The 20,064-nt window shown below is 47.5% G+C and overlaps 1 protein-coding gene across 2 annotated transcripts in view; it reads right to left on the minus strand.

Annotated features, from left to right (window-relative positions):
* Window positions 1-568: 568 nt before the first annotated feature.
* The window catches only part of LOC136752801 (low-density lipoprotein receptor-related protein 1), a 127,112-nt gene continuing 107,616 nt past the window's right edge, over window positions 569-20,064 (minus strand). For both annotated transcript variants that reach the window (XM_066708432.1, XM_066708430.1), the window contains exons 63-89: window positions 19,950-20,043; window positions 18,383-18,499; window positions 17,997-18,116; window positions 17,673-17,795; window positions 17,149-17,274; window positions 16,693-16,809; window positions 11,956-12,062; window positions 11,441-11,573; window positions 10,820-10,942; window positions 10,486-10,608; window positions 9,949-10,098; window positions 9,710-9,835; window positions 9,219-9,338; window positions 8,767-9,035; window positions 8,370-8,548; window positions 7,986-8,092; window positions 7,635-7,754; window positions 7,318-7,494; window positions 6,900-7,040; window positions 6,518-6,691; window positions 6,043-6,204; window positions 5,597-5,777; window positions 5,356-5,451; window positions 5,135-5,208; window positions 4,781-4,874; window positions 2,744-2,888; window positions 569-2,506 (exon numbers count right to left, since the gene is read on the minus strand). In XM_066708432.1, coding sequence (XP_066564529.1) covers window positions 2,369-2,506; window positions 2,744-2,888; window positions 4,781-4,874; window positions 5,135-5,208; window positions 5,356-5,451; window positions 5,597-5,777; window positions 6,043-6,204; window positions 6,518-6,691; window positions 6,900-7,040; window positions 7,318-7,494; window positions 7,635-7,754; window positions 7,986-8,092; window positions 8,370-8,548; window positions 8,767-9,035; window positions 9,219-9,338; window positions 9,710-9,835; window positions 9,949-10,098; window positions 10,486-10,608; window positions 10,820-10,942; window positions 11,441-11,573; window positions 11,956-12,062; window positions 16,693-16,809; window positions 17,149-17,274; window positions 17,673-17,795; window positions 17,997-18,116; window positions 18,383-18,499; window positions 19,950-20,043 — 3,636 coding nt within the window. In that variant the 3' untranslated portion in view covers window positions 569-2,368. The remainder of the gene's footprint in view (window positions 2,507-2,743; window positions 2,889-4,780; window positions 4,875-5,134; window positions 5,209-5,355; window positions 5,452-5,596; window positions 5,778-6,042; window positions 6,205-6,517; window positions 6,692-6,899; window positions 7,041-7,317; window positions 7,495-7,634; window positions 7,755-7,985; window positions 8,093-8,369; window positions 8,549-8,766; window positions 9,036-9,218; window positions 9,339-9,709; window positions 9,836-9,948; window positions 10,099-10,485; window positions 10,609-10,819; window positions 10,943-11,440; window positions 11,574-11,955; window positions 12,063-16,692; window positions 16,810-17,148; window positions 17,275-17,672; window positions 17,796-17,996; window positions 18,117-18,382; window positions 18,500-19,949; window positions 20,044-20,064) is intronic.

Genomic DNA, 20,064 nt, shown 5'->3' on the forward strand with positions numbered 1-20,064 from the left:
GCGCCACCGAGCCACCCCACCCCACCGCCCCACCCTTTCTACCAGATGTGCACCTTCACTCCAGGAGCAGCAGCAGGTTTTTGGAGACACCCAAACCGAAGGAACAGCCCGGCCTCCACTCGACCAGCTGCCCGGGAAGAACCCAGGTGAACAGTATTGCAGATATGCAAATTAAACTCAAGTGCCATCTGAAAAGAGCCTTTGATCTCAGCCTCCCATTGGGTCAGGATTTGCCAGAGAGTCGATTTGAAAATCTAAGCGCACTTGGGCAGAGTTTCAAGGGGAAGGAAATGGAGAACATAGATGTTTTCTTAGGTTTGATAGATGAGAACAGCAATGAAAGGAAGTAGGAGGGCTGGGATTAAGTGTCTGTTATTGCTTCAGAGTGCAAACCAAATCATGCTTAGATTAATTGCCGTGGCAGGCATCTGGGCAGCAGTAGTAAGCATACAATTACACAGAGCAAATCACCAAAAGTAATTCATTTATATTTATCAGACTGCTTTTTCAGTGTGTTTAAACACTATCTAAAATAAAAATCACAACAAAGAACACATACAAATAAACGTTTTGTTCTGTACAGTTTTTAAAATTTTATTTATAACAATCTGTTATTTAGTTGTAAAGTACTCCAGCAAAAAATTATTAAAACATTATTCTCTTTCCAAAAGAAGGTCTGAGCCACCATGCATTTCTACTATAAAAGCTATTTTTATTTTAAAAATAAAATTAAAAAACAAAATTACAAAAAAAAAAAAAAAAAACTAACAAAAATGCATGTAGGAGAAAAAAAAGTTAAAAAAAAAAAAAAAAAAAAAGTAAAATGATTGTACGCCTTAAGTTTTTTTTTCTCAAAAAAACGAAACAAAATAGAATCACGCTGTATGAATACTGTTACGCTGTGTTCGGGTAAGCAAAAAGGATTTGTTATTCTATTTTTATTTTTTTTATTTTTTTAGTTTACATGCATTAAAATATGGCTGATAACCTCTGACAGAAGCAGCTTCTCAGCAAGACTATAGGAACTGCTGAGCTCAAGAATGTATTGGACTTAGGCAGTATTAGCAGCAATGCAAACAAATGAAAGACAGGAAGAACGGAAAGAAAAAACAAAACAAAACCAAAAAAAAAAAACTCTTAGGAATGCACTTACAGTGAGCGAAACAACAAAACAAACAGGCATGTAAGATTACCTACAAAAATAAACATACTTCCAAAAAAACTAAAAATCCACATTAATGTCACATGTATGTGCTGTCCAGCCCTTATGGGAAAAAATGTGAAAACGAGAGTCGAGAAACACGCAAGCTTGATCTTTTTTCCCCTCCATTTCAGTAAACTGTGTTCTCGGCGCACGGCTCCTCTGCAACCTCCGCTTTAGATCTGGTTAAACAGTCTGTGTGCAGGACTCTGCGAAAGGCTTCGTACATCTTTAATTCCTCTGTAGCCCTGCAAATTGTCTTGGAAGCATTACAAACCTGGAATGTTTTTATTTCTTATTATTTTATTATCTGTGGAATTATTCTGCAATTCATACATTTCATAAGCCCTAAAACCCTAAAAAAACTAAACAAAAAAAACAAAACACACCTATGTGCATGTTTCCGTGTACGCTTGTGTTCATACGGGCTTTGCTTTAAAGACACTTTAATAATCAATGTTTAAAGGTGAGTATGTAGGTGTGTATGTATGTATATACATATACATTGTACCTGTGCAAGGAGTAAAACAATCGCTGTATAACATTTTCTGAACAAATCAAATCGAAAAAACACCAAATCCTGTGCAAGCCACCCCCTCGACTGCAGTTTATCACACATCTGCTCCACTGACTTCCTGTTCCACCCACCGCTCTCTATACAAATCCACACTAGTTTAAAACAAAAAAATATGTAATCGTAAAAATGGGGGTGATTCCAACCCAGCCCTTGACCTCTGACCTGTGAACCTCCCCGCCCCTCTGTTGTACCTTCTCACACGACAACCAACACTGGCTTCATTGAAATAGACTGATGGTTTCTATACATTGATACAAAAATACAAAATAAAATTGTTCTGTTTTTTTTTTTTTTTTTTTTCTCTTTTCTTTTTGCACAGAGGTAGTGGCTATTTGGGTAAAGGGGGGCAAAATAATAATAATACAAAATAATAACAATAAAAAAAATCTTATAGAAAAATGTTTGACCAGAAGAATTAAAAGAACTAAATATAATACTGCAATCACATACAAAAGTAGTCCTTCATTTTGTACATTTTATACAGTGTTCTCTCTTTTTTTTGTTGCTTTTCTTTTTTCTTTTTTTTTAAAGGAAAAAAAAAAATTAATAACTGGTGTAACAATGCTCTGGGGTCCACAGGGGGCGTGAGTCTATGCCAGGGGGTCCCCGAGGTCCTCGTCTCCGCGGGACAGCAGCTCCTTCTTCTCGTCCGTGCTGGCCAGAGAATTGCGGCTGCTGTTGGCGCCCATGTACAGGGTGGCGTACACTGGGTTAGTGAAGTTCGTTGGCTGCAAGAGAGACGGCACAGGTGGCGTTTTAACAACCCTCAGGCAGGTCTTTGGCATGAAGCTAAGATTATCCATTCCCCCCAGAAATATATCCCCATATTTGCACTCTAAAGCCATCACTCACAATCAAAGTATCCTAAAGTCAACAAGAAATCAAATTCAACAGATAAATGAGATGTAGTTTTTTTTATATTAAACACTGCAGGGTGTGGGAGTAGAGGCTGCTCAGGGCATCACCTTGTCGGGGTCCAGTGTGAAGTCCGAGTCCAGCAGCTCACCGGCGTCGTCGTCCGGCTCACCCTCGTAGATCTTGTACGCTGGGTTTCCGATCTCCACGTTCATGGCCCCGTTTGTCATCCTCTGGTGAGTGAAGCCCTTGGTGCTGAAACACATGCACACACACACGCGGTCAGTCTGTGGGTCGGGCCTCCCTGCACAGCACCGGAGCACACGGCAGGACACGCACAGAGACGCAGCTCGTCACACAAGGGGCGCCAACATGGCAGCGGCATTCAGACACACCCAGTACTCCCCAACGCCCTGCCCTGGCCTTTGGGACAGGGCCTGGGACTCCAAACTGATCTTCATGCTTAAAAGACCAAATCAACACATCGTTTTGACTGGTATTTGTTAAATCAAGACTCGGAATGGGAATAAATGCTTGGAAACGTGCTCCCAAGACTGTAAAAATAATCCGGATGCCAATACACGGCACACAGGAATTCACTGACTCCTGGTTCAGCGCTCCCTGTAGAGGCGCTGGTTGGCTCCGTATCCGAGGGAATGCTGGGTATCGTGTTCCAAATGCCTGCTTACAACAACACAGCCAGGACGGGGCTCTCAATGACGGGGGGGCAGGAGGAGGCCCAGCGTCCCGCAGTCTGTTATAACAGCCGATCTATTTCCGTTCACTTCAATAGATCTCGGCCTGCTTTCCTGTGCGGCCCACAGGAGCGATCCCCCGCCCAAGCAGTCATGAGGGGAGAGCAGGCGGGCTGAGATGAATGCAGTGACATCAAACACAGTGTAGAGGCTGACAGCGCACGGGCCACCAACACCACAACAACTGAAGACAACAACCACAACCACCACAACGACGACGACAAGACTCTCTCTGACGAAGGAGGAGCGCCCAGGTAAGAGCAGGGTCTCATTCGCAGGCTCACGGAGCAGAGGGAGGACAAGGACACAACAGACAACGCAACGGCCAAGAAACCGGGGACTCGTCTCTGTCGACTCCCCGAGTTTAAAGGTTTTGATGCTGTTGAACTAAAATCAGTACGATTGGCTGCCCCTGGTCTGCAGTGTAGTTCCCCTCTGCCGAGAGCCCCGCCATTAGGATTGGGATTATTTCACCCTCATAGCTAATCTTTACAGAATACCATGTGACTAACCCCGAGGGCCACCAGCGTCACACACTCAGGCCTGGGAAACGGGGATATTGGCGTCATGTGCATCACGCTAAGGTTTCGAGGGTTAAAGCCACACGGCATCGCAGCGCTTTGGTGAGCAGGGGCAGTGCCGTGGCGGCGGGGAACAGCCATGCAGCCGAGGGGAGGCGTACTGATTCTCTTTGGGAACAGCCAGCAGCTGCCGTCTCTAGGTGTGGCACGCAGTCAAAGCGGGGGCTCAGGGGGACAAGGGGGCGGGGGGGGCGCAGAGACAAGGGCAGGTGGAGAATGAAGCCCTGTGTTTGTTACCGCGAGCGTCTGGAGCAGGATTTCCCCGGCCTTACAGACCTGAGGGACAGGAGAGATAGTAAGGTTAGTGGGTTTTGGATGGTACCCCCCGCCCTTCCCACTCTTATTATTATTTTTCCCCTCTGTCCTTTCCTCCAACAGTACTCTGTGACAGCTGTCCAGGACCCCTCAGCTGTCATCTCCAGTATCTTGCCAGTTCCAGTTCAGTGTTTAAGGAGCCCCACGGACATACAGTATCGCTGGGGTACTCCAGTGAGTACAGGACAGACCGGTTCCCCAGCGAGTTCACTGGGCTTGGAGGCTTTAGAGACACCGTCAGCACAGCTGCAGAGGACAAGGTTTCTGAGCAGGCACTATGGTGGACGTCCTCTGTGAGCCGTGGAGGCACCAGACAGACAGACAGGATAGTCGCAGAACTGGCAGGTCGTTTTGTTTGTATCCTATAATTATATTGCAGATTTGGAGAAATACTCCAGGTAATAACATCACCTAAGAATCCAGAATACAGGAGTGCATAAAGACACAGATTGAAATCCTGTTTTGCGTGTAGAAAGCCCAGGCCTGACTCACTCACCCCCGCATTCTCTTCCTGTACCACATGATGGCACCAGCAACCAGCAGCAACAGCAACAGCAGCAGCAGAACCGGGATCACGATGGAGGCTGTACCTGTGGACACAGAGCAGAGAGGCGGTGAGGCAGCGGGGCGGGTGTCCGTCACTGCACAGAACGTCTGTTTGTCATCTCTTCATATTCACTTCAAACAGTTTCACACGAGGGCTGGGATTTAATTAACACCTCAAAATCACCAACACCACAGCTATAATAGAGGCTTTCTAAAGCAACAGCACTGAATATGGGCCTGAATGCATCTGCAGACTCCAGTCTGCCCTTGCCAGACAGAGAGAGAGAGAGAGAGGGAGACATACGGCCATTACTGTCTGGGGTTCCCACTGGCACTGCAGTCTCATCACAGCGCTGCCCGGCCCAGCCTGATGCACACCTACACAGAAGGAGAAGGCATGGGGTTCAACACTGGCATGGATACAGAGTCTCTACTTTATCACTGCAGAGCTGGGTTTCAGTGAGAACACAGTGTGTACGTGTGTCGAGTGTGTGCGGGTGGAGCTGAAAGTGTGGTCATACTTACTTGCATTGTGGGCGATGTGCTTTCATCGTACACTCCCCGTGGTCACAGTAGTCTGTACACGTGTAACAGCTGAGAGACGTTTGGCCGTTCGTGCAGCTGCAGAAAGAGAGGGAGGAAGGGAGGACAGCGGGTGGTACAGGGACAGTGGAGCAGAGGAGGGGAGAGAGATGCAATACGGTGAGATTGGGCGTCCGATGTTCATAGGAGAATTACAGGAGGAAGAGACAAGGAAGTGTCTTACTTGCAGGTGACCTCTCCCCGGTTGGGGGGGTTGAGGAGGTTGCACTTGCCATCCTTACAGTAGTGGCACTTGTCCACCTCGCAGGTCGGGCCGGAGTACTGGGGCAGGCAGCGGCACTTCTTCATGCCGTTGTCGGTCAGCTGGCAAGTGCCACCATTCTGACAGTAACCGTCACATTTTCCTGGAGGACAGGGGAAGAGGGAAACAGGACATCAGGTGGTGCCAGGAGTGCAGAAGTTAAACGTGTCTATTTGGGACAACTGTAAGTCACCCAGGTTAGGAACACCGACCAGGAACTGGATCATACGCTTCCCCTGAAAGTGTTTCTGGAGTGACAAGAGTGGAGTTATCCTAAAGGGAAAAACTGCTGAACGTAATACAAAACTCAATATCGGTCTGGAAATACTTGGTGTTGGTCTTGAGAGCGCCCCCTGCTCCATACTCACGGTATTGACACTTGTCTCCCAGGAAGTCAGCGTGGCAGCGACAGGTGGGCTGGTTGCCCTGGTTCACAGAGCAGTTGCCCTTATTCTGGCAGTAGTTGCTGCAGGTCTGCTGGTTGCAGTTGGGGCCAGTGAAGCCCGTGACACAGCGGCAGGTGGGGGCCCCTGGGGGAGGCAGAACAGACACAGTGAGAGCGGGCAGAAAAGATCCCAACATTTTTGCCACCCTGGAAGCCCTGACTGTACGACTCAGGGGCGTTGCTGGTTCAGAGTAGGACTGGTGGACCGTGTCCAAACTGTGGGACCTAGCATCACATCAGAACACGTCTCACTCCGAAACGTGCTCTTGATTCCACTGGAGACGGGGCCGACGTTCATCCACGAGGAGGGGGAGACCGCATGTGACGCGCTCGGGGTCAGTGGGAGCAGCGTACTTCTCCCCTAATGTCTACCTGTGGCAGGCGGGACCGTCGGTTACCTGTGGGCGAGGCGGTGCAGGTGCCCCCGTTCTGGCAGTAGTCACGGCACTGGTTGATCTCGCACTTCTCGCCGGTGAAGTTGGGCTGGCAGCGGCACTTGGGCTGTTGCCGGGCGTTGAGGAAGCAGCTGCCGCCGTTCAGGCACTGCACACTGCAGGTGCCCGTGGTGGGGGCTGGGGAGAGAGGGCAAGCTGTGAGCACCATCACCATGTACATAGGATAGGCGTCCGCACAGGAAAGGGGGCAAAAGACACAGGCACTGGCGCATACAGAGCCGAGCCCCCGATCAGTGGGATCAGAGGGATCAGAACGGGTTCCTCAGCGACACGGCTGTGGAGGAACATCACCTGGACAGTAACACACGGGCAGGCGGACACTCACAGATGGGAGACAGCGTCGGTGCCACGACCTCCACACAGGTGCTGTTCTGCAGGGTGCGGCCGTTGGGACAGGTGCAGACCGGGCCGCTGGGGCTCAGTAGGCACAGCCACTCGCACTTCTTCCTGTCACAGGGGTTCATCACTGAAACACAGGACACAGGCAGGGAGGGCTGAGACCTGAGCACAGTGCACCCACACACAGACACCCCACCCACCGACACAGATCTGAACCCCCATATAGTAAAGTAGGTCTAGGGATGTGACTAGAATTAGTGCAGATCACACAGTGTAAACTATAATCAGTGATATCAAATATATATAGATCTATAAAAATGCCAATACACGGGCCTTCAACTTGAGATCAGGGACAGCTGCTCCTATCCAGCTGTGTACATGTGAGGTGGCACACCGCGACTCACTCTCGGGCTGCTTGTAGCGGTGGTACAGCACAATGTCGGTGGCGTGGTTCATGCGGGTGGTCAGCTTCTCCATCTGGCCCTTCCCGAACTTGTTGACCCTGAAGACGAAGTTGTTGAAGTAGGTGACACCATAGATGTAGTCCTCGAAGATGTCGATGCTGAAGGGGTTGTTCAGCTCTGCGTGAGGGGGACAGGGACCATGAGTCACACACAAGCGACAACCTCAGTGTCTAAAGACATTTATTCCAAACCTTTCCACCCCTTTAACCCCCCTTCCCTCCCTCCTGGGCCGGCCTAGTACGTCACCCATACTGAACTGTGTTTGAGTCGGGTGATGGACACCATGGGGTCGGTGCCGTTGAGCCTCACGCTGCCGATCACAGACAGCTTGGCGTCGGCCCAGTACAGCCGCTCATTGAAATAATCCACTGCAAGACCTGGAGAGAGAGCGAGAGAAAGAGGGGGGGGGAGGTGGAGGCGGGGGGGAGTAAGGGAGGGAGAGGCAGAAAGACAGGGAAAGCGACAGAGGGTGGGAGTTGGTTAGAATTATTTAAAAAACAAAAGAAAGACTGGTCCACCCATTGGAGAACCAATCAGAGAACCACTCAATCAAGCCAACACACACTCCTGCTGTAGGATAACAGCGATCCATTGTGAGCAGCACAGACCTGTGGGCCACTGGATGTTGTCCTGGACCAGGGTCTCTCTCATGGTGCCGTCCATGGCCGCAGTCTCAATCTTGGGGTGATTCCCCCAATCTGCCCAGTACATGGTCCTGGGGAGGAGAACATCAGCACCCATCAGTACATGGGGGGGTGGGGTGTACACAAGTCTACACCCTTTTTCAAAACCTCATGGAACTAGGATGTATACTTATTGTAGTTTTATATTGATTGTACTACTGTGCTTAAATTGCTTATTGTGTAAAGTCGCCCCGGATAAGGATGTCTGCCAATATTTCAGTTTTTTTCCCCCCTACAATAAAAATGAAACACTGATGCACTGATACGGCCAGTCAGACCCAGGACTGGGAGCAGAGTCCCCCCGCTCACCCTCTCTGCGGGTCCACCACGATGGCGTAGGGCTCGTCGATCATGCCGGAGATCAGCGTCTTGCAGTTGCGCCCGTTCATCTGCGCCACCTCGATCACGTCCCTGCCGGAGTCAGTCCAGTAGATGTTGCCGGCCACCCAGTCCACGGCGATGCCCCGTGGCATTCTCAGCCCAGGGATCTACAGAGCAAGCACAGAGGGAGGGACTGAAGATCATGCATCCCTGAAAGTGTGACACAGGACCCTGGCCTCTCTTATCTTTCTTATTTTCAATCATTTTTACAGTGGTCTGCACTACTAGGAAGCTTTTGAAATCCAATTGCGTTTTTTGTTTTGTTTTCCTTGTGTGGATTTTATAATTTTATAATTATAATTTTTACGCCACCCCACCGTCTCACCTCCAGGTCCGTGACCCGGATCTCAGTCTGGCGGCGATTGCGGTTGGAGTTGGAGTTGGGGGAGATGGCGGGCAGCTCGTAGTAGGAGATACGGCCCGTGTGCCAGTTGGTCCAGAAGATCTTGCTGCCCTTGTAGTAGAGGTCCATGGCGTCGATGCGCACGTTGGCGTCTCCCTGGAAGGTCTGCTCGTATACCCAGTTGGGCACGCTGGGGTCCAGGCTGCGGATCTCGTTGTCGTCGGCGATGTACAGCACCTGTGTGTTGTGATCTGTGCACCAGCGGATAGAGGGAGGGGGACAAAAGAGGCTCTAGTGATAGGAAGCAGCTGAAACCGAAATGTCTGTCAAACGCAGGGGCCTGCTGGGAATACATTTTATACAGAAGCCCAAAACATTTATTGTACACTGCACATTAGTTTCCTGCTGCTTTTTGGATTTGGATGGCAACTCACAGTCCGCTTTGCAGGTGTCGTTGATCTTGATGAAGTTTTTGTGGCAGCTGCACTTGTAGGAGCCCTTGGTGTTGTTGCAGATGTGAGAGCACAGTCCGAACTGCAGACACTCGTTCTTATCTGAAAGACAGAAGCAAGACAGGATCTGAGACTCGTTCAAACCCCCAGGGCAGACTGAGCAGAAAGCTGGCGTGAAGAGCTTTACTACAGAAGAATGAGCAGATCCACTTTCAAAGCTTTTTATATAACCTTTGTCTTGGCATCTCAATTAAACTCCGATCACGTTTCAATGAAAATCAGTTTGTTTCTTTTCCACTACATGTGAGGTCTCTTGTCCCGTCGTGCTGGCGTCACACTTTGAGCCTTTGCAATTGACCGTGAAAAACAAATGGCAAAGGCAAGTTTTAAGGAAAATGTAAAAGTAAATAAATTGCCCGCTGTAAGAGCTCTTGTGCCTGCAGTGGATTGAGGGGCAGGGCAGGGGACAGTACCTTCGCAGCCATTGCTGGTCTTCTGGAAGCCAGGCCTGCAGGAGCAGAAGGAATCCGTGCCCTTGGTGACGCAGTGTGCATCTGTAGTGCAGCTCTGGTTGGTGCGACATTCATTTAGCCCAATATCTGCAAGCAAATGTGGAGTTTAAAATAAATGAACAAACAAAAATCTAATTAATAAATGAATGCATCAATATCTACTCAAGCAGCCTTACAAATACAAGGATCCCTGCCCTTACCTTTGCCCGCGCCCTTCTCGCAGCCCAGCTCGTCAGAGCCCTCGTCCTCACAGTCATTGAAGAAGTTGCAGCGCAGCGTGGCGCTGATGCAGCGGCTGTTGTTGCAGAGGAACTCGTCCTTCCCGCACACGGGCTGTGTGGGCGTCGGCTCTGGCAGCAGGGAGGACAGCACGCCGTCAGACCACCGTTACAGCACCGGCCACCGCACTGCGCACGGGTCTCAGTACACCACTCGCACACGCTCACACAGTCTAAATCACACACTCACCATGTCACACATTCTCACACTCCCTAAATCACACTCACAGCATATGCATCCCCTAAACTGCACCACACAGAGCACAGTATACACACAGTTCACAAATCCCTTAAAACACACAATATACAATATTTTGTCCTGCTGCTTAACTTTCTGGTCGGGAAATTAGCTTTGGGGTTTCTGTGTTCTGCATTTCCATGTACTACTTCTTCTATACATGTATCCGAGGCTCCCACGCAGCTGGCAGGGCGTGGGGTGCAGACGGGGGCTGTACTCACTGCAGTTGTGCTCGTCAGTGTTGTCTCCGCAGTTGTCAACGCCGTCGCACTGATGGCCAATCCACAAGCACACCCGGTCATTATGGCAACGGAAAACCCTGCTGGGAGGGCACTGGAACTTCACTGAGGAGATGAAAAAGGCGGGGTTAGACTGTACCAGCAGTGCAGGTGAAAAGACTTGAAAGAGAGATGCATGGTGACTCGAGGAACGAAGGAAAGAAAAGAGAGATGCAACAGAGGGAAAGCAGTGGATACACAGGACAAGACAGAGCTGCTGGGAGAGGCAGAGAGACAGGTCACAAACAGAAAGGGAGATATGAAGGGAAAGACTCACAGCACTCCTCTGGGTTCTCATCCGAGTTGTCTCCACAGTCGTCCTCGCCGTCACACTTCCAGGCCAGGGGCTTGCACAGCGTGTTGTTACACTGGAATTCGTCGTGGGGGCAATTCCGCACCACTGCACCACAGGGGGACAGAGAGGAGCCCACAGTCAGATTAATCCTGCCTTTCCCAACTCCCATAACCACCCACCCTGCACATGCTATTAATTCCAGCTCCACAGAGGACATCCTGATCCAAACCAGCAGTGATGCGATGTGTGCATGGAAACCGATTGAATCAGATTGGGTCTTGGATCAAAAAGCTCAGCTGGCAACCAGCGGCGCACGGTAGGCAGAGAGTCGGCCAGCTGCTGGTCTTGCATTTAATGTATGCTGTGCGTGTCATGTGCGGTGTGTGTTGCGTGTGCTGTATGGAGGGGTGGGGTGTGTGTTACTTGTGTGGTGAGTGTTGCGATGGGGTCGCATGTTGCGTGTGTGGTGCGTGTAATGCATGCAATGCATCATGAGCTGTGCGGAGGCGTGGTGTGTGTGCTGTGCATGTCGTGCGCTGTGTGGAGGCGGGGGCTGTTGCTGAGTGAGTTGTGTGCTGTATGGAGGCGTGGGTCTGCTCTCACCATCGCTGTCGCACTTCTCCTCATCGCTGCCATCCATGCAGTCAGCGTCAGCGTCGCAGCGCCAGCGGATGGGGATGCAGTGGCCGTTTTTACACTGGAACTGGTCGCTGTCGCACTTCAGATCACAGCCGTTCTGCAGAGAGATGTGCACACACACAAAGAAACAGTGTTAAGTTTCATATCTGCATTACTGCTAGTGTGGCCCAGTGATATTTTAGAGACTCATCCATCCCCAGTGAAGGGGGGGTTGCCTACAGTGTGAGGACCTGCAGCACCACATTAGCAGGGCTATTGGGAAATCTAACGGTAAGCTCGGTCAATGATGCCACATGCTGAGCTCTGGTTCCTGCATCACCTTAACCTGCCAATGAAGGCAACTGCACATCGGGGGGTATACCTTTGGGAAAATCTTGTTTGTTTAAGTTTAGTAACTATTTCTAATTATGTTCTGTACAACTTCTTGCTTGTTGGCTTGTTCAGAATGCACCCCCCCCCACCCCAGCTAGACCGCTCACCTCATCAGACCCGTCAGCACAGTCGTGATCCCCATCGCACTTCCACCTGCCAGCGATGCAGCGGCCGTTGGTGCAAGAGAACTCGCTCTCTGAACACTGCCGCGGGACTGCGGGGAGACAGGCAGAGACAGAAGTGAGGAGGGGAGGAGAAAGGGAGACACACACACACCAGCACAGGAGGGTAGTACTTCAGGTTTCAAACAAGGAACTTATGTTTTTTCAATTAAACTTTAAGGACCAAAAATAAATGTTTTCAATGTGATCATCGCACAGGTAAAGATTTATTTGTTACTCAATCCCATTCAAAGTCACGAGAGAGGCGGGCAACGCAGCGGGGTTGGGGGGGGGGGCACAGACGCATCCAGGTCACTGTGCGCTGGGCTGTCCCGAAGGGTCAATTGTTGAAGGTTCAAAACATTACTGAAGGAAGATTCGATGCTTGGTTGGTGCTTATTTGCCAAATGTTCAGATGATGCCAAGGTGCATAGATTTGATTGCATGTTTTTATTTTTACATGCACACAGTTTTCGTACAGGCATTTTACTTGTGTGATGCATGTTAACCTTCCAGTAAAAGAGCACCTTACAAATACTAAAGGAACTGCAACTGCACAAAAAGTGTGTTCTTCTGTGCATTTTGCAAAATAATCCCAAACAGCAGATTTATTTTACATTTCCATTTTTAATGCACAAAACTTTGCTGTAAAGATGGTGGATAAAGACAAAAAATAAATAATCTTGCACAGTTGTATAGTAAGCATTTACTGCATAGTTAAAATTTCAAATGTAGATGTTATTTTAATTTAGGCTATGAGGGAAATCTGAAGTGGTTTAGTTTTCAAACATTGTCAGTTTCTGTTAACAAAAAAAAAATAATCAAAAAATGATATGAGATTGTCTCGTTACAAACCTTCAAATGTTTAGAATAAACTTTTGGATACCAAACGAACCTTCGAAGACAGCCCTACTGTGTGCTGATCAGAACTTGTCAACCGCGGGTTAACCGCATCATGACAAACAATATTTATGAATAAAAAAAATAATAAAAATAAAAGGGACTCTGCCAAGATGATTCAGTAGACCACATGATAGAGCAACATTCAGGGGTTCAGTTTCCTTTAGGGGATCAACATTTAAACACCACAGGGTCACACCAGCGCTTCCTGGCCATTTTTAAAAGACTGACATCATGCAACACAGGGTGAGATAGCGACAATGGGGCAGAGAAGACAGGTGATGATGAGCTGTCATGGGCCTGACCTGTCCTGGTGTCCCAGGAATTGTGGGATGGAAAAATGAGAGCCCAAACTATTGTTTATTAATGAGTGAATCCATGGTTGCAAAACAAAACAAAAACACAGCAACAAAACAATGATATGGGGGAGATGAAGACGAGTCGGGGAGTAAAGGGAGTATGCAAATTAGTGAGCTTTCATTTTTGCTTTGCTTCCCCACCCACCCCCACCCCACCACCCCACCCCACCCCACGCCAATTCCTCTGGTGTCTCAGGCTTCTTCCCCACAGTCTCTTAGTCCAGTAGGCTGGCTGTAACCAAGTACAACATGAGACTCCGCAGCTTATTCAGAAGCAAAGTAACTGCTTAAAGAAGTTTGCTCAGCCAATCAAAACTTGCCATAGTAATAAAAATCAGGTGTGGATAGTATTAGTTTGACGTGGATGTCGTGGGAGTAGGCTAGACTGGGAGGTGGTCAGTGAAGCCTGAGAGACCGGACAGCCTCACAGTGACCATATGGTGTCAGAGTGAGAAATCTATGGGCTCAAATTAGCACCATACGTAATGAATTCAAAATAAAGAATATTGTAAACAAAAAAAAATAAAGTTGAGAAAAAAATTGATGTTGAGATCAAAAATAAAACAATGAAAAGCAAAATGTATAGAATTGTAAAAAAAATTGAAAGGAAATCATGTTAAAGTGAGAGCACTGCAATCCCTGTCTTTGGTTGCGTTGCTGCAATCTTTGCTTTTGCCACCAGTTTCTTTGCTTTAGGTTTTTTTTTTTTCCGTTTACGACTTTTGACACTGCTTTCTCATGAGGGCGGGGCTTGGAGGGAGGCCTAGGTCATGGCTCTCCATTGGTCCACTAGGTTTGAGTGATGGATCTTCCTAACCCAATCAGCGAGCAGGTGAGCTGGTCTGACAGTCATAACTATGCAACAAATCTTTGACTTTACCACTGATAGTATCTGCATGACTGAGTGGGGTACAACTACATGGTTTCGGAATTTAATTATAAACAAAGCATGTTTTTAATGAGTTATAGACAATCGCTTTCTACATATTACATATGTGTTTATTTTATACAGCCTTTATTTGCATCTTTATCAATGGTGCCAGTAAACAAAAAAATATAAATGAAAGCAATAAACTGTTGGCGAAAGCTAAGATCACAGGATCGCAACCAAAGACAAGGACTTCAGTGCTCTCGCTTTAACATTTCCTTTCAATTATTTTTTTGCTTTTGATATAATCATTTTTGTTGATCTATATTCTATACATTTTGCTTTCGATTGTTTTATTTTTGATCTCAACATCAATTTTTCTTAATTTTTTTGTTTACAATATTTTTTATTTTGAATTAGTTAGTTGAATTATGAGCCCATAGAAATCCATTACTCTGCCCTACAGTGATGACATCAATTAAATCAACGAGTAAAATAACACTAATGACTTAATTAATCCAGTTAATTTCTCTATCCACATTAAGGTACAAAAACAACAGAATTAAACAAAACCACAATGAAAAATAGTCATTGAAATTGGTAGCTTCTGACAAGGGGAATGATGGGTAGGGATAGAGCACAGCTCACTCCAAAGCGTTCACAGACTTTGGAGGAAAATGCTTTAACAATGAGATTTGTAATGACTCTGTATCAAAGTCATACCAAAGACATACAGAGAAAAAGTTCAAATGATGCCACAGGCCCTGTCAGAATACAGTCAGGGTGTGGGGATGGGGTTGGGTGTTTCTGAGAGGGAGAGGGGCGGCGGCGGTGGTGGGAGAGGGGTACGGGATTGATAGTGGAGAGACCTACCTCTGAGAACGCCAACAGGTCAGTGTGAAATGAAGCATAAACATAAGATGAAGTGAGATGTGTCAATGGTTAAAAAAAGTCACAACTCAAAAACATGTGATACTAAATTACACTCACGTTCCAATTCACATCGTAGACACTCACACGCTTAGCGCACACTGCACACACACAACCACAGCCCAAACAGACACACGGACAAGTCACATTTAAGCCACCAAGTTCAGCCCTGACATTGCTTGATTACAGTGACCCACGACGTGACAACAACACTTTTAGCACGGCCGCAGGAATCACTAAGGCCAAAAAATAGTTAGAAGAACAAAATAAAATACTATAAAAAGCTGCAGATTCTAATTTTGGAAACAGACCAGATCAACTAGTCCTGTCCAAAAGTGCAACCTATTAGGAGATCTTGCTCTGTTTCTAATCAAATGTTATGTTATTAAAAATGAAAATCATGCCCTGCTGGACTTTTAATGAGTTTCAGGGACATCTGACACAAACTAAGCAAGCCCCTGCGTCTCGAGTTCCACTGAAACGCCTGGAAGTAAAGCGTACGACCCTCACTGCCCGATACGCAGCTCCGGGGGAACCCTTGAGGCTGTGGACCCGCGTTGGAGTGAGAGAGTGATGGGCATGTGGATACAAGCAGCCTGACAACAGTGCAAGTGATTTAAGGAGACTGCAGACACACCAAGTTGGGTCAAACCAAAGGGAGATAGGGAGCGACTGAGACCGAGGAAGGAGGACCACATACAAAGAAGTGCCCTGGATGTACTCCTCTCTCCACAGGCACTGGCTAAGTTGGGACAGCCTCGCACTGACCACAACCACTATTCAGGGCTGTGCTGGACCCTGCATGGCTGGCATAGTGCTCTACATGAGCTGAGCATCCTAGCCTAACAGTCCCACAGTGCTCAACTGGACTGCACTACAAAGCCATGAAGGAGGATGGAGAAATAAAATCAAGAACAGGAGCCGTGTCTCAGGGCAGAGATGCCTTTGCCATTGGCTAATTTTTCATCAGTCTATTCTTTTAAGATTGAAAAATAATAAATTCTTCTGACATTTTAAATGGTTCATCTCATGCAGAGAACACTGGAATACAGACTGAAGACATTGTGGAGGATGAAGCGAGACACGCCAACTGAAGACAACCAAACGGCAAACATTACACAACCACACGCACACATGCACATATACATACAGAGAAACATGCACATGCACACACAAAAATACACGCAGACACAATCAGACATAGCAGTCGCACACTTGAACACACATCTGAATGAGTGGCTTGGCGAGGCAGGAGCAGGAGATTCACCTGTCGCAGGAGTTACTTGTCCTCATGTTTCCAGAGCATTACAATATTGCATTTATTTATTTTTTTTAGCTGCCGTGCTGCGAGTGTCTGGGGTCTCAGACGCACTCAGTCTAACCCGGGACGAGAAAACCATGAGAATCATTTGTGGAAATCTTTGTTCTTTTATGTGTTTAAAAAAAAAAAAAAGCCACAGCAGGATCCCCTGCTCCCCACACGTCCAGCACACGTGCTTAAGCCGTATGAATGAGTCACAGCGGTCAGCAGGGCCCACAGCTCCCAAAGGAACTGAACATGATGCAGACTTCAAAGGGGGATGAAAGGGTGCTAGATCCTGTTCAACTATGGACAAAGACACCTACCGCACTTGTCCTCGTCCGAGTTGTCTCCGCAGTCGTTGTCATAGTCGCACTGCCAGCGGCCCGGCACACAGCGGTTGTTCTTGCAGCGGAACTGGTAGGGCTCACAGGTCCTCTCGTCTGCACAAAGGAAACAAGCGCGTCAGACCGTAGGCAGCACGGAGCGGACATGCACAACACAGCTGTGCCAGAATCAAGAGGGTTCGATCTGTACCCATTGAGCCTTACCATGTGAACAGAACTGGAGACCACAGAAAATAAATGATCAAAAACAAAGAACAAACAGAAAGAAAGGAAATAAATGGAAGATCTGTAGCTGAGAAACAGGAATGTCACTGGAATGGTGTCATCGATAAGGGATTTGACTCTTATGGTTAAAAGAGTCTGAGGAACTGCAGTGAGAATGGGGGCTCTCCCCATCTCCCACCAACCCCCACCCTCCCGCCCTCCCTCGCTCACCGCACTCCTCCTTGGGCTCGTCAGAGGCGTCCCCGCAGTCGTCCTCTCCGTCGCACTTCCAGCGCGCAGGGATGCAGCGGCCTGAGTCTTTGCAGCGGAACTCGTCCACACCACACGTCATCTGGGCTGCAGAGAGGGGGCACAGTGCGTTACCCCTGCCCAGCAGCTCGGAGGCCAGGCTGACTGGACCTCAGCATGGTCGTCCCACAAAACCTTCACACACAGAATTACCCGTTCTTCTCCTGAACCGTGGAGGACTAAACCTCATTTAAACCATCTTACGTGGTCAGCTACCATATAAGGCGGGGGGGGGGGTTCTTAATGCAGGTCTTTTCAATCCATACAGCACCTTGTGAAGTGCGCTATACTAAATAAAGATTGATTGATTGATAAGTTGCATTCATTAGCCAAGAACAATATGCTACTAAAATCAGGACTCCCCCACTGTTTGTCAGACTGCCAGAGTTCGCCACTGCTGGAGGGGAGAGAGAGAGCGGGAAAGGGGGGGGATCAGCTAGTCTTACTGCAGTTCGCTGGCTCGTCCGACCCGTCCACGCAGTCGTTGTCGCGGTCACAGACCCAGACGCGCGGGATACAGCGCTTGCTGATGGCACACTGGAACTGGTTGGGGGCACAGGTCACTTCGGCTGCAGGAGAAGAGAGAGACGGAGAGGTGAGTGTTGCTGACAGAAGAGATGAGGGTCAAAGCAGACAAGATGCACACCAGACACGCGCACTGGAGACAGTGAATGTTTGATGGCTTAAGGTGAAGGCTACAACTACACAGAGAGTGACGGACTGACAGACAGGGGGCCAGTTGCGGGGTCCCTGAGAGGAGAGATACTCACGGCAGTCCTTCTCATCCTCTCCCTCTCCACAATTGTCGTGACCATTACAGCGGAATATCCCAGGGATGCAGCGGCTGGGGTGAGAGCACTTGAACTGGCTGGGCAGACACACGTGGATGTCTGCAACACACAAACATACATGCTGAGCTTAACCAGGCAGAGATGGTGCACACAGGTACCACAGACAGACAGACAGAATTGGGTCAGAGGAACATGTGGGACTGAGCCAAGCTGAGTTACAGAAACAAATTGGAGAAAGGAAAAAAATAGGAAAACTGATAGAAGACAGAGCAAGAGAGAGCTGGGAGAAGATGAGAGAAATAAAATAAATAAAAGGAATGGACAGGACAGAGAGCGCGAGCACGAGAGAGCGCCCTAGAGCATACCACAGTTGGCCTCGTCCGAGTTGTCCTGGCAGTCGTTGTCTCCGTCACAGATGTATGCCGGGTTGGTGCAGATGCCTGTGCCGCACTGGAACTGGCCCGGCCTGCATTTGAACTCGGCTGTAACCACAACACAACACCATGTCAGCGCAAGAGTCTGCACAGCGGAGGCATGGATACTGTTGCCCGACCAATAAAGGTTTTCTGGTTCCGATTATGATATTCGGAGAGCAACATTTTCCGTTAATCTGCCGATATCGTCTTTTCTTTGTTAGCATGCAATACAGACATTTTCTAGCACGGATCCCTCAAATTTGACTCTCAGAGAAATTGAGACAAATATGCACTCAAAGCAGGATTTTTACATTTGAACAATAAACTGAATTAACATACATGTTCATCATAAATAACAACCAGAAGTCAAACATTGCAAAAATAATTTAGTATAAGGAAGAATAAAGGAAAAATATAAAAATATGCAAGTTCTATACATTAGAACACAGAATAAGATAGTGTTAAGTACTGGCCTAGCTTTTATTAGCATTTCACATTTTAAGTCAGGTTCTCTCAGGTTCTCAACACTGCTGATCCAACAGTGGCAGGTTATAGTACGGGAAGCACAGATTCTCTGCATTTTCTTTCAAAAGTGAGCTTGGTTTTTTTTTTTTTGCATTTTAAAATGCCCTCAAAAGTGTAACTTATTTACTGCATATATTTCAAGTATTGCTATATGAATCATATCCAAAACACAATGTAGGATTTTAAATAATTCTGAAAATATCCTGTATACTTTGTCCAACATTGGTCTGAGAGTTGCATTGTTTCCACTCATTCCCATTAGATTGTTCACGGTGATCTGAGCTTGCTTGTCATTTGGAGACATTTTGCTTGATAATGTCCAGTCAACATCTTCAGCAAACATTTACTGTAAGTTCTTTATTTTAGTTACTATTATTAATATTGAAAAGCGATTGAATTAACCTATCAGTAAAAATGCACTTAGTATACGGTAATCTTCAGTCATGACTAGAATAAACACTAACCGAAACCATGGATACTCAAATGCAGCACAGCTTTCAAAAACACTTTGTTAGTTTAAAGTGTTTTAGTAAGACGCGTTTTTATTGGTTTATAAGCCCTACGTCTCTCAGTGGGTGTGTTGTTGTTTCACCATGGTGCTCAGTAGTGTGCGTGCTGCGCCGCTGTGCTGAGAATCATTGTGGATTTGGAAGCTTCCAGCGAAAACAAACACCATAACTATGTTAAACAAGAATGGTAAATAAATATAATAATGACTATAAAACCAAATAAACATTTATTTATTGACTGAAGTCTGACAAGGGACAAAATGGTAATTTGAAAAAAAGAACTGCCAATAGTTCGAGAAAATGTATTGGTGCAGTATATGTTCCGATACCGTTATTTCTGTAAAAGGCTAATATCGTGCGATAATATTGGTGCTCCGATATTTCTGTTGGGCCCTAATGAAAACACACAGTCACAGAGGAGAGAGGAAATAAGTCCCCACTACCACCCTCCATCCCGAGCGGCAAGGCCACCCCTCACTCACGGCAGTCCTCGGGCTCGTCGGAGCGGTCGCCACAGTCGTCCTCCGTGTCACACTTCCACCAGAACGGGATGCATTTGTCGTTCTTACACACAAACTGGACAGAGAGAGAGAGAGA

This window comes from Amia ocellicauda, chromosome 7 (genome assembly GCF_036373705.1).
Source record: "Amia ocellicauda isolate fAmiCal2 chromosome 7, fAmiCal2.hap1, whole genome shotgun sequence".
NCBI lineage: Eukaryota > Metazoa > Chordata > Actinopteri > Amiiformes > Amiidae > Amia > Amia ocellicauda.